The 14,381-nt window shown below is 41.7% G+C and overlaps 1 protein-coding gene across 7 annotated transcripts in view; it reads right to left on the bottom strand.

Moving 5' to 3' along the window:
* LOC136432375 (synaptotagmin-14-like) overlaps positions 1–14,381 on the bottom strand; it is a 45,111-nt gene that overhangs the window by 15,041 nt on the left and 15,689 nt on the right. For 3 of the 7 annotated variants that reach the window (XM_066423615.1, XM_066423616.1, XM_066423617.1), the window contains 4 exons: positions 6,371–6,529; positions 5,109–5,401; positions 2,760–2,828; positions 2,298–2,423 (listed from right to left, as the gene is read on the bottom strand). In XM_066423615.1, coding sequence (XP_066279712.1) covers positions 2,298–2,423; positions 2,760–2,828; positions 5,109–5,401; positions 6,371–6,529 — 647 coding nt within the window. Of the gene's footprint in view, positions 1–2,297; positions 2,424–2,759; positions 2,829–5,108; positions 5,402–6,370; positions 6,530–10,274; positions 14,064–14,381 lie in introns of those variants that run through there. The other 4 variants (XM_066423610.1, XM_066423612.1, XM_066423611.1 and 1 more) reach the window with 4 other exon arrangements.

The raw sequence follows: 14,381 nt of genomic DNA, 5'->3' as shown, positions 1-14,381 counted from the left end.
ACTTGTCCTAATGTCCAGGCACCTATGCATAACTCTACAAGAACCATTATATTTGAAGCTAGTCTGGCCTAAAATCTCCATGACGATTGGTCCATGATTTGTAGTGCTATCCATCCCTTTACAACTATACTCAGCCTCCTTTGATCCAGTCCCAGATATACATGTCAGGTATATCTCCTTGGTGACCTTAAATGCATCTATAATGGCGTATTCCAAGAAAAAAGAACCTAACTAGAGTTCCACGAACGCATTATCTTCGCCAAATAATCAAGGCTTATTATGGAGAGTGATTAATATTTACATGCTTATCACCCCCTACAAATGTGATCATGCACCATACCATTTGGAAGTTATGATGGGGCGGATGAGTCCAGTCTAGATGAGGTTAAAAATCATTTGGTGGTACAGGACTTGTATATGTATAGAGTGTGCTGATATACGTTATAACTGGTCATGAAAAAATATGAGTATGTTGATATTATATGGGCCACAATGGTTCGATATTGCAGTGTTGTAAGTTGATAGTGATGATGAAATGGTACAATCAATATGTATGAATAGAATAAATCTTTATTCCATATCATACACATTTTGAAAGACATAGTAAATGTACATGTGACTTTTCCGCACCTAGCAGTGGTGCAGTTTTGGTGCAGTGTGCTCTCCAAGCAAAGGAGCGGGTCTGGCTGGTTTTTGACGTGTTTTTAGGTGTTTTTGTCAGGCTTTCTATTTTGTCCCCTTTTCGTTATGTCGCCAACCGTGTTGAACAAAAATGCCTAAACTGAACGCGTTAAAAACCAGCAGGACCCACACCTCTGCTTGGAGAATAGTTTATTTATTTGACCTACATGTACGTTTATGCAAGGCCATCTGTTTACATGACCTGACACTGTCCCATGTTTCATGAAATGCAGTGGGTTAACAAACTTTCCGTACTAATTATGCAAATTAGCTCCTGATTTGCATAATTAGTCATTGATTATGTAAAGCGCCATCTGAGCTCTCTACATACCAAACATCACGACGATCTGTCGACCCCTTCTCAAGTTATTCATGTCCGAATGTCAAAACAAAAACACCCACTGCAGCTCTTAACAAGCCGCTAGGGGGCCCAAATTTACATAACTTACTCTCTGTGGCATGAACTATCTACCACACAAAAATCATGACCACAGCACTTTCAGAAGATATGACCCAAAATGTTGAAGCTCGGCTGCAGTACCTTAGGTACCCGCTAGAAGGTCCATTATCGAACTTGACCTTCCTTTCTGTAAACCCTACCCACCCTCTGAATATCATACAGATCCATCAACAGCTTCTCGAGTTATGCTGGCGACATACAAATACACGTCCACACAAAGACCGCTGCAGTACCGACGGAAAATACCAGGGGAACCATTTTTAAACTTGACTTCCGTTTTCACAACATTTACACACCTGCAAAAAATCATGAAGATCCATCAATGTTTCCGTCACTTTTTTTGCCTACATACAAACACAAAAAATTGCAAAGTCTGCTGCAGTACTGTTGAAAAACGCAAGGTGAATCATTTTCGAACTTGACCTTCCTTTGCACATCCACTACACACCTACCAAAAATCATAAAGATTCATTGAAGCTTTCTTGAGTTATGCTTCTGACATACATTCAGACCCACCAAACAGATTTTTCAACCGAAAACATAATCTTCTCCGAGTACAAGTACTCGGCGAAGATAATGATGTACCCCCGAGGCTGCTAGGCCTCTGCTTCCATCATGTGTTTCACTAAAAGCTTGCGAGGCTCCTTTGATATGCAGACAACAAAAAGCATTTTGCTTCATCCTCGGCTCCGGTAAATGGTGGATCGAAAGCAGAGGGTACTGTTAGAATGTATAATCAAGCTGTCTATGGAACAGGAAAGATTGTAACCAGTATGTATACAGCATATACATGTTGAGCATTTATGTATGTTGCTATAACAGTTATGTTATGGTACAGATCTAAAATGCTGGTCCTGACAAAACCATTGTTTATGTTTGACATAATGTACAAATGACATGTGTATCAGAATGTGTAACGACAGGAAAGAACTGACAGAGAAGACACCACAACTGAGAGAAGCATATCTGATGAGAGGTTTGTGAATAAAAATCACAGCAAATCTCCAACCCATAGACTAAGTGTTAATAGATAAATTTCTGCCATGCTGAACAATGTTGACAGCTGGATAAACACAGCAAGCCTTATAAACAATGACGAATAGCCTCTGGCAACAGCTCACATCAACTATCATCAAGACAACGTTCTGCCACTTACCTGAGTTTTATTTTTCCAATTGGGATCTAGTGCTGAGCTCGCCACAGACATTTCGTCTGCGCTCACAGCCTCATCCATATGATACGTTGCCACGGATTCATCCCCCGATGACAAGCCGCGTCCCTCCTACAACGAAATTCGGAATTCAACCTCCACGCTATGGAGTCCACACCACTCACCTCCTACCTTCACACCACATAGGCAACACCCAGGCAACCACCGTAATTGTGTTGGCCTATCTCTTGTGCATTATCTTCAGAGTACCGTCACCAATTACCGCACCCCACTGCAGTATACAGTCCATTAAAAGCACCATGGAGACCTTCATGCTAATAACATCGTGCACTTATGGGTACTGCATACAGACAACACATGCTGGAAAAACAAGGCATTAGTCTGCAGGCTGAGTCCCAGTTTTTAACACACATGCCAGGATACACCTGAAAACGATTTTTAACCGACCTTGTTCAAATGAGAGGACATGCTTCTTCCTTCTGGTCGTTGTCTCCGAGATTTCAGTCTTTTTCGCCTCTACAATGTACAAACGAACCAAGGCATTACCCTGAAGCTCAGACTAGTGAAACCATCATTATTCATGAGGCGATTCCCTGACCACTCACACCGAGACGCTCCTTTCAGCAAACAGGTCCAGCAGGTTTTAGCAGGCAGTGCAACAGGAATCCCTAAGCCGGGACATGTAGTGTCGTAACCACGGAAGAATCCATTCTGGGTGCCCTGCCCAGATGGCACCTGATGCATCAACTACACTAAAAGCTACAGGCAACTTACAATAGTGTATTCCCAAAGCATTGTACAACCATTTCAGGAAAGAGGGGTGCGAGAGGCTTTTACTACCTGAATTGAGAATTTAGTGCTCTGCATGAGCCTAGATATGTACTATGTAAATGTTCTATAAATGTACGACAGAACTAAAATTGGAACTTCAAGGTATAATCTCCATTAACATTAATCCGCCGGGATACATAAAAACAGTAAGTTTGAGAGATCTCTAGGTGCAGCACCCTCCAGGTATATGCACAGTTTAGATATACAGGAGTGCATTATACTGGGTTGGAGATCTATCTGTTTGGATGTAGCTTTTCAGGGTGGCGGAATTATGTGCCCTGGTAGAATTATGTTAGTAGATGTACCAAATGAATGTTCACCAAATTTTAAATGTTTGATGACATTTTCTTGCATGTGACACCTTTGGAACATCCGCAGGTGAGAAGTAAAAAAACAGGTAAGAAGAGCTGTGCGGGTCATTTCTGGCGCTTCCAATGTCGTGAAATCTCTGTAAGACATAGCCAAAAATTTGGATAGGACTCTCCTTGTGCTTCAACCAGAAAAAAAGTGGTTGTCTGTCTTCAAACAGGGCAGGGTGTCAGCTCTGATACTGACGCACACACCTCTGGTTGCCCGTCCATGTTTTTCCCACGAGAAATTTCCCACCTACATGTATTCAAATTAAAAGTGCTGTCACCTGCAAGAGAATGACGATAATGATTTGATATTTGGTGGACACTAATATATGGCCTCCTAGTGTATAGTGGTGTCCAGAAATACAAGTTCCACTTGCTTCATTCAAGGTGTGACTCACCACTGTCTGATTTACACCTGCTTGTTTATCAACGGGCCTATATCCTCATCATGAGAATGTCTTCTACTATGGTCATACTTCTTCTTATGATGTTCTTGGTCTCATACAACAGCTAAGTCTGTACAATCTAAACCTGCTCTGGTTGAGCAAAGCCTTATTCTGTAGATTATCTACTGGACTGTTATATTTGGAGATCATCAAGAACGTTTATAAGGTAATTAGTCAGATCAAAAAAGGAACAAATTGAGTAAGGTAATAGTCAAGTTGATGAAGATAGTTTTAAAACTGCCCCTTCCATATAATGTAACAATTACTGCATTCCAGTAATAATGCTCCTTCATGCAATGATCCAAACTTTTGATTTGAAGTTTTAACTTTCTGGATCGGTAAATTTTGTGTTTTGGGTTTCTCCTGTTTTTCCAATAAAAAAGTGTACTGTTGTCAGAATATTGACAGTTAAGGACAAAAGGTTACTGTACATAAAATATGGTTTTTGGTATCATATAGATTACTACCGACCCAAGCCCACAGGCTTCCAACTCAAACTCAGAAGCCCTTGGCGCGAACATAAGTTTGAAGATTGAAGGGTTTTCTTATTAATTTTTACACTAAGTTACCCTTCCTTGTTCATAATTTTAAAAAAAATAGAATTAGGTCATTGCGGTTACAAAAATGCTACTGGACTGTAAAAGGCGTATTTGGGCATATTTTGACGGTCACAAAAAGCTGATTCAGAAGTATTGTTCTCACTTTTAAATCTTGGACCATGCAACCATGCATTGCACGTAAATGTTGGATCATCATTGTATACTGGCCATGGGACCCTTTCCCTTGATAAGATGCTGGATAAAACAATGGACAACAATGTGGGCTACAAATGGAGCCTTAACTTATCTTTGAAACTGCTAGCTACATCAAATAGAATCCTACTCTCATCGCCCGAACTGTGACAAAACAAGAATCCATGTCACCCAATGAAAAATTCACGGCCGCAATTTTGGTGATTGTGACATAAAAGATAACTCAAGATAATCCTTTACAAGTACAACACTTCCCTCCTATCTAAGGGACTTTTATCTGGTTTCAGAGTGCTAATTCATCACTTTAACCACAGGTTCAGTTTAGAGGGCCAGGGGATGACTGGCTGTGACTGTTTTATCAACAGGTTTGGTTTAGATAGACGTCAGTTCATTTAAAAGATAAGTTCAAACCTCTTGGGAATGGTAAGACACTTGGTCTCCGTAAGCTCCATTTGCCCCTTCGCTGTCGTAGGCCTCGTTGTCGAGGCCCTCCTCGTACTCCAGGTACGCCGCATGGTCCGGCTCAAAGTCGCTTTCCACCATCTCCTCCTCTGGTTCCCCCTTCTCCAGCCGGGAGTACGGGTCATCAGGCTTGGCTCTGGTTGGTCGATGGTAGTCGCTGGTCGGGCGATGGTGGTCACTGGTAGGTCGATGGTAGTCGGGCTCCTCTATGGGCTGGTAGGCAGCTTCTGCTTCTGGTTTTTCTGCCAAGAATCACAATGTATGTACCTGTTACTGTAAATGCAGAAATATTCGCAGTGGTTTCATGTTCGGGGTTTTCACGGTGAACTTTCAGCACGAACTTAAAACCATCGTGAAACTTTTTGCCCACCTGACTATAGCACTACTATTGTTTCAAACGCGAACTTAAAACCACCACGAACACTCCATTTTCTCCCTACCGTGATATAAAAACCACGCAAACTTAGATGCATTTACAGTATCAGTCACTGAAGCTTTGTTATTCCACATCAAAACTGGCAAGGAAACAAGTCAGAGTTTTTGACAGCACATACATGCATGCTAGTGTTAAGAAAGATAGCCAGAGGCAGTTTTGGTCTATTCATTTCAGAATCACATCTTTGAAACACTTCCACAAACCTGAAATAATCATGCTCGCATCATACACACCATTTCACAAATGGTGCCTGTTATTTGTAATTCCGTAATATTAGCTCTCAGCTTAATTTCCCTCTATTAAGCTAAATTGGTGGCCAAATTTTGGTGAGTCAAACTCTCACAAGCCATGTTGAATTGTTCTCTTCTTAATTTCAAATGTAGGGACTGACAGTGGTTATTATGCTCATGGATTATGCAAATTATAGCCTGTTGAATAAGGCCACACCATTTCAATTTCTTGGTTAACGGAATCTTTAAAAAACGCTACATTGGGAAATCAACAGGAAAACAGACTCTCAGAGGAAAGTTTGTACTTTGGTGCACACAGTTTCAGGGAGTGAACAGGGTCAGGTGCAAGTTTTCACCCTAGCCTTCTGTTTTCATGATTTTTTTTGTTGCTTAAATCTAAAAAAAAATCTGTTGACCAAGAAATTAAATTGGTGTGGCCTAAGAGAAAAAATAAACATTTAATTCATTTTTCTGTGAAATATTCAAGTCTTCAATATAGCAATTAGGATTGCCAATGTGACACGAGTTGGCTACACGGTACTCACCAGCAGGGCTGGCTAACTTCTGTTCACCCTTCTTGGACCTTTGTGAGCGGACGCTGGCCTTGCTGCGGACTGAGTGTTGGCTCATCGAGCGTTTGTACTGCTGCAACACCTCGTCATCACTGTCAGAAGACGTCTCCTCTTCCACCTGGTAGGCAGATCCTGCATTAAAGACAAACCCTGGTCACAATATGCTTCTTTTTAAAATTTTACGATGTGATGTGTTCACGACTGCATCACCAACATTCAAGATGGCAGACAATGGTCACGTGGTGTAAATTCTTGGACTGTTCTATAAGTACAGTCGGAAAGGAGGGTTGTTATCTCATTAATCTGCTTATGATTAATCTTCTTCATGCACTAGGCATGAGGTATGGACAATACTACTGTAAGTAACACTAACAGTAACTGTTATATTAACTTGCTACTCAAGTCAAGCAGGTAAACTGTGCTAATATTCACAATCAATGCCAGAATGAGGAAAAAACGCTATGTAATATCAGTCGAATGAAAAATCTTATTCAAAATCTACTCTGAAATGGATCCCAGACTGCAGTAAGCTTTGCTATAACCCGTCACCAAGTACTTATAATATACAGAACAGTTTTGCAATTTACGCAATGTGACCAGGGTCCACCATGTTGAATGTTTACATAGGGCCGTGGGTCCCTCGAGGCCAACTTAATCAACAACTTTCACTGCTTGCACAAAAGGAGTACAAGCAATGCTTAAATAAGTTATGTACAGAGTTATTGCTCATCCACAGAATCCTGTACAGGATCAACATGGGGCTTATCAAGTGATGTCATGGTTTCCTGTGTATCTTATTCCACCCAATGACTGGAAAATACCAGACTTAGTATTGTAACAACAACGATGATGAGGGGTCATCAGTTGGAGGTCGTCATTGTTAACAACTAGTGTGTTACGCTGGTGTGCCACGCCGAATGGCGGTTATACCAGCTATATAGATACAGAACTAGTCGTCACGAAGGCCCTGAAGCTATATGAAGGCTTAGCCTATAATCATATTTGAGGTCGAAGAGGAATGCCATTATCAGGGGTGCCTAGCAAGCATTCGCACAAATTTGACGAAATTCATACAAATTTTACGAAAAACACATGACTGAAGCACTATGCGAAAATGTATGAATCTGATTTAACATTTTGGCATAGCGCTTCGTGCATTTTTCATAAAATTCATAATCTAAAAAAATTGTACAAATACTCCCAATTCTAACACTCCTGATTAACATAAATCTTTGAATTACAATATTTATATCTTAGTGAACAAACCCCTTTTCAATAATGCCCATATATATCTCAGAAGTTACATGTACGTATTTGGCAGTTTGCCCATCCCTAAGACCAAAACTATTGTACAATGCTAACTCAAGGTCAGACCAAGACCACCCACATATAAAAGGTGTATTACTGAAAGCATACAAACTGGCTTACTATGTAGGCTCTACTCTAGCATCTATAGCTCAGTGACTGTTAGTACTTACCCTAGGACTTCATACCAATACAATACTGTGAAAATCATTCAGGTACAGGTGCAAAATACTGGTACCCAGACTGTACCTGTATAGTCTCACATTCACAAAACTTATTTTGTTATCAAAAACATGTTTGTAATTCCTACAACAAAGCTTAAAAAGACAACTGAAGAACATATGATGTGCATTGAAATCAGCACCATTTTTGATTTGAGATCCTCTCGAAAACATTTGTTCTCTGCCCAAGATAAACTTTTTGTTAAGTGTCATGATTGAAGACCACAGATTACTTTGTCAAATTGTTCAGGTACAGGTGCAGGTCTGGACTTAAACCTCTGTACCAGTATCTGTACCGGATGAACATAATTAAGGGATCTGCATTTTAAGTCTTGCATATACCTGTGTAACCTGACCCTGAGTAAACTCTGCTATGACATTAGGAACATTTCAATCTCCTGAATTCTTAGAACTGGAGCCAGAATTCTGAAGAATTATATTCCAACACTTATACCTTCCAAATTTGCGTTTTCTAACTTCAACTTGATTCTTTTCTGCAGATCCCAGAATTCTGGCTACAATTTCCAGAATTCTGGCTACAATTCCCAGAATTCTGGCTATAATTCCCAGACTTCTGCCTCCAGCTCCCGGAATTCTGCAGAATTCTGCAGAAATTCTGGCTCCATTTTCCAGAATTCTTCAGAATTGGGCTAATCCCCATGGGGTCATCAGTGGCTGCTACATATCTTTAACTTCATTTTTACCTACCAGATGTGATATCAATCCATTTGCGTTGAAGATAACTGAAATGTGGGAGATAGTCCTAAATAAAACTGGAAATCCATAATTAAACTGGAGGCTGTTATACATCCATACATTGTCAAACATAAAAGCCAAAAACAATACCTCCGGCAGAGAACAAGCCTATACATACATATGACTCAGTGCCACACCTCAATCTCCTTATCTAGTGCCAGTCAGTACCTGTCTGTCTGTCTAACATCCTGGCCACCCACAAAACCACTAAAGGTTACTACAGTACACCAAACAAGTAAACTCAACTTTTGGATGGTGCTCATTGTACACGTATAAAAAGTAGCCTATTGTAAACACATGTTGAATTCTTAATATTGGCTCGAGACTACAGTACACCCAAACTAAAGAACCATGTTGCAGTACATGTACATGTAGACATGTACATATCTTAAAATCTAAACTAAACTGCCAACCAAAAAGTAAAAGGCAAAGATAATGGGAGAGGGGTTAGAGATTATGGGTCACTCACCGAAGACATAAACCTTGAAAAGAGATGCACTATATGATTATTCCCTTCGGGCAACTGGTTGCCTAGCGCTGTAATAACAAACCCATTGGTCACCATATCTACACAATGTTTACCATAACTACATCTACTTCTTAGTATCCATCAACCTAGAAAATAGACTGTTCTGTTACAACTTCAGGTCTACAGCCTGCATTGCCCTGATACAGAATGTAAGCATGAAGATGTTCACCTCCAAGTTACACATGTCACAAGAATGAAATTCCCATTATTTTCCACCAACGAACTATAGCATTTTTTGCATTGATTATGCAAATTAGATCCATACTTTTGCAACAGTACTGAATATCTAATAATGTTCCACTTGTCCTAAATATTTATCATATTGGAAAACACTTTGAATATAGAATTTTCTAATTAAGTATGCAGATTAAGTTCTCATTTACATCATTTACATCCGATTATGTGCACCTGATTATCGGACTGACTGACTTACCAACGTGCCAAAAATTATAAAAATCCATTCATTCTTTTTTTTAGCTATCTTCCGCAAACGTTTCAGACAAAACTACCTCAGACCTGCAGTTCCAGACAAAGCTTCTAGGAGGTCAAAACTACACCACTTGCGTCAACTACAAAGGTCAAAAGCCAGCTGACACGAAAAATCAAGACCACAGCATATGCCGAACCAAAGATACAAAAACAGGACGTTCCGCTGCACTACCAAGGAAAGCTGCTAGGACCTAAAATCTGCCTTATTATAACATGGTCTTTCAAAGACCTACCCATGTATCATCACAATCCATTTGTAGCTTCTTGAGTTATTGCTGGCCAAAGTTTGCAGAAACACATCATGCTGACCAAAAACAAGACCTGATGTGAAACTCTCTTTCATGGAGATGATTATGATCAAAGCAATGTTTTGATGAAAGGCTCAACACAGTCATGTCAAAGGGAACGCAATGAGGGGCAACACTGGTGGATAAACAAGTTAAGTGCGGACAAAAAAGTACCCAAACACCTTATGGTTACTGTGTGCATACTGCTTTTTTCATGTGTGAATTGTAAAATGCACCTTAAAGTTAGTACTGGCACTTAATATATATATTTTTTATATGATCTGGATTACCGTAGATCTGTTGTTGTGAATGGATGATTCTGGGTTTGAGCTGAGGAGATTTCGCTGCCACTTGACTCCAGAAGAGAGCCCTGCTCATATCTGCAGCATCCTCCTCTCTCCTGCTTCTCCTATTGGCAGTGTTGGGCGTGCCTTGTTGCAGCATTGACGTCGCCCTAACAGTCCCTGATGTCCTGTCAGCTGTCTCTTCCATTTGAGTCCTCGCCAGACTGTGGCTTCCATGTACATGTAGCTGCGGTGCCATCTCTTCCCTGCCCTCAGTCCATTTTCGGTCAACTGCCTTATCCCATTTGCCCCGGTCCATGCTCCTGCTTCGATGCAGATATCTAGACTTTGAGTGAGAATTCAAGGTTGCGTCTTCGTCCCTTGATGCACCGGCTACTGTTTTGTCTCGTCTGCTCCTCCCCACACTGCTGCTTCTCTGCAATTTCTCTCTCCTCTTTGTCCCTGATGCTACGTTGCCTGCCCCATCCCTTATGTTACTTCCCAGACTGTGTTGCAGATGTGGAGACCTAGCCTTACCCTGTGTAGTCTCCACATCAACTCCAAGTGTTTGGTCCTTCCTGCTTTTGCCAATGGCAGCACTTTTCAATAAATGTGATGACATAAGATCACCCTCACCAGTCCTTGGCATTGAAACCTGTGCCCTGTTCTTCAAGTGCTGCCTTGATTCCCTTTCTCTTGATCTTCTCTCCACTTGTGATGGTCTCCGCGATCCATGTATAAAACGATCGTCTTCAGAACTAACAGTCTGTTTGCTTGGAGAGACAGATCGCCTCCTACTTTGCAGTTTTGACATAGGCTGCCTACTTGATTGCTGCACAGACATAGGTTGCCTACTTGATTGCTGCACAGACATAGGCTGCCTACTTGATTGCTGCACAGACATAGGCTGCCTACCTGATTGCTGCACAGACATAGGCTGCCTACTTGATTGCTGCACAGACGTAGGCTGCCTACTTGATTGCTGCACAGAGATTCTCTCTCTTGAACGTCCTCTTCCAGCAGAACAGTCCTCAGCACCAAGTCTCTGCCTGACTTTTGGTCTTACAGAGGGTACAGTTCCCGGGACTTGTAGAAAGTTTGAGGATGCCTGTTTATGATCCAAGGACGAAGCATCATCATCAGCAATTCTGCTTGTCTTTTTCAATAACCCTGAGGATGGTTGCGGACTACTACTAGAGTTTGAAGACAATTTCTTTTGTCCAGCTGTCGCTTCACTACTTCTTGCAATTGGTTTTTGGCTTGCATAATGTTTTGTCTGATCATAGTCTCTGCTTTGTACAGAGGCAGAAGACATTGTTTCGACATCTTCCTCACTGGCACTGGTACTGTCCTCATACTCAACAAGAGAGGGGATGAAAAACTTTGGTCTGTCTTTAGGAGAATGTCTGGGGGAAATTATCTTCCTTTGCACATAAGGACTGTAAGTGACGTGTTTTTGTCGTTTCCCAGAATACGACAACTTGGAGTCGTCTGATGCCGCAGCATCACTGGATATTTCCTGAGTGTCGACCTGCACACAGTTGGACCCCCTTCTCCTCCACAACACAGAATTATAGGACGCTTCACACACGTGCTGTTTTTGGTGAAGGATGCCCTTCCGTGGACGTGTTTGCAGCTGCTGTTGTGAGGTAGATGTGATGACTCCAACGTTATGTACATGTCTGTGCGCTGACCTTGGTTCCAAAGAGGCCATGTGTGCCCGTCTGGGCAGAGAGGCCGATCGTTTCATTACTTTCCTTTGAACTGGGGGTGTGTCTACCATTTGTAATGTCCTCTCCTGTGGCACTGGTTTAGTAAAGGTGGTCTGAGGTACATGAAAGTCCTGTATGTTAGTCTGTCCTGATTTTTCCCGCTTTTGGACTTCGGTTTGGCACAATGCATGAGAAGTCTCTGATTTGAGTGGACCTGTTGAGGGAACAGAATCATATTTTTCTGTTTCGTCTGTGTTTTGAAGTAAGTGAAATAGGGTACCCCGGGGGCTTAGAGTTTGTACAGTGACATAAGTAGCTGTGAAGGGTGGTTCATTAACCGGAGCTTGAGAGACCTGTAGATCCGGACCCTGCTGGGAGGCTGGGTACCCTGAGGACAATGGGTTATCACCTGATTTTTCACCTGATGACAGAGTTTCTGATATCTCTGAGGTACGGAGCTGTCCTGGCACTGATTCATTCTGTTTTTGTCGTTGGTCCATAGAGTCTGTTGTCTTATCACTATTTCTTCCAGTGAGTTGCATCGCTGTAGAGGCTATACTGTCACCAACCCAGCTTCTAAACTTGGACAGTGACTCAAGCCCAAATCCACTGGTAATCTGGTTGACGGGGGATCCACTTCCTTGGTCCTGTGCCTTTTGTCCGAAGCCAAAGAAACTGCTGGAAAAAACTTTGCCTTCCACTTTTTCTTCCACCAACTTTTCTGCATCTTTGCCAAAATTGAAGAAACCTAGTGAACCACCTTTACTGGTGACATTTTTCTCCTCTATTTTCTCACAACTTGTTGTAACACCAACGGTATCGGGAACATAGTTTCTGTCAAGGTGTTGTTCACATTTTATGTCACATTCCTGAGAATTCATGCGAGAGTCAGAGTCAGTTTTATTTTGCACAGACATAGTCCCCTCTTGGCCAGCAAGAGATACACCATCCAGAGTGTCACTTTGGACTAAGTCTCTTAAAACCTCCTCTCGAGTTCTTGGTATGGGAATCGTCTGTACCTGAGAATCTGCCATAAGTCTTACCTTTCTATCTCCATTGCTTGGATGAGATCCTAATTCCTTGGAAGAACTTTCCACTGGGATCATCCTTATTGGACTGGTCTGCATTTCTAAACATTTCCTTTCATCTTCATCCTTTGTAGGATTCATCTCCAATGGAGTAGAGGTTCTTCTCTCTTCTTCATAGTTTTTAACATGTACTTCATCGATGTCTAATGCCTCCATAACTGCGTCAATCACTGAGTCATTAATGTTTTCTGTCCTTTCATCATCAACTGTATCTTTTCGCTCAGTCTTGTTTTTCCTCATGTCTGAAATCTCTTGCAAGAGCTTTGACATCAGCTCTTTTACTTGGGTTATGTCGGTGCGTTTTGCACCCAGGCCACTTTCACTTTTTAAGGCATTTTCCTGCTGGTGTTCCAGTGCATTGGCACCCCCTCGTTTAGAGCCATCACCAGGGATGCCGGTAATTTGAAGTTCTAGGTTCTTCTTCTTTTTCTTCTCTTCTTCTTCCTTACTTTTCAGCGTGTTCTCGTACCAACACAGTCTATCTTCCAGCTCCTGATACCGTGACCTGGCCACTAGGAGATCGTCAACAACATGTTGATATTTATCATGAGTCACTACGTCGTTAACATGCCTGCCCTGCGAGTGGGAAGTCTGCTTGATCTCCATGATTTCCTGAAGTATTTGCCTCATGGTGTCGTTCACTTGGCAGATGGCAGACACAGCCTCGTCCTCGGGTGCCTCTACGGTGTCGCTCTTGTCTTCTTCGATGGCAGAGTCGTCTCCACGTTTAGTCTGACAGTCACACCTTCCCTGCTGTCCACAGAACCTGCAGTGTTGTGCCTGGTCCGCTTGCCTGAACATGTCTGTTCTCACCCTCCGCAGGTACGAAATCAGAGCCGCTATCTTTCCACTTTCCTCGTCATTGGTATTTTCATTCTCTTGGGTGCTTCCTGGTGCAGAATGTGCCATATTCCAACTAACCCATGACAGAAAACAAACACTGCACTACATTTTCTTTAGCACTTAGCACTCTGTTGTAATGTTCTCGGTAGGAACTGGTTGGACAACTTCAGATTGCCACCCTAGGCATGTGCTTAACTTCTTTCACATGCAAATGAGGCAGTGTGCTCACTGGAAAAGCCTGTGGCTATATACAATTTTCAAGTGAAACATTCCTCAGGTACATGTATGTATACAGCAACTTCACTGGCAAACTGGATTTCTGAAGAATTATCATTATTAAAAAAACATCTATCAGTGACCGATATCATAAATTCTTCTGTATGTTCCTGTGAATGTATAGTTTTTGGTTTCTTAATGAGCTTGGTTATATTAATATATAGGATCTTAAGAAAAGGTGTGTTCGGACCATG

The sequence above is a fragment of the Branchiostoma lanceolatum genome, chromosome 4 (assembly GCF_035083965.1).
Source record: "Branchiostoma lanceolatum isolate klBraLanc5 chromosome 4, klBraLanc5.hap2, whole genome shotgun sequence".
Lineage (NCBI taxonomy): Eukaryota > Metazoa > Chordata > Leptocardii > Amphioxiformes > Branchiostomatidae > Branchiostoma > Branchiostoma lanceolatum.
This window is presented reverse-complemented; position numbering and strand designations above follow the sequence as displayed.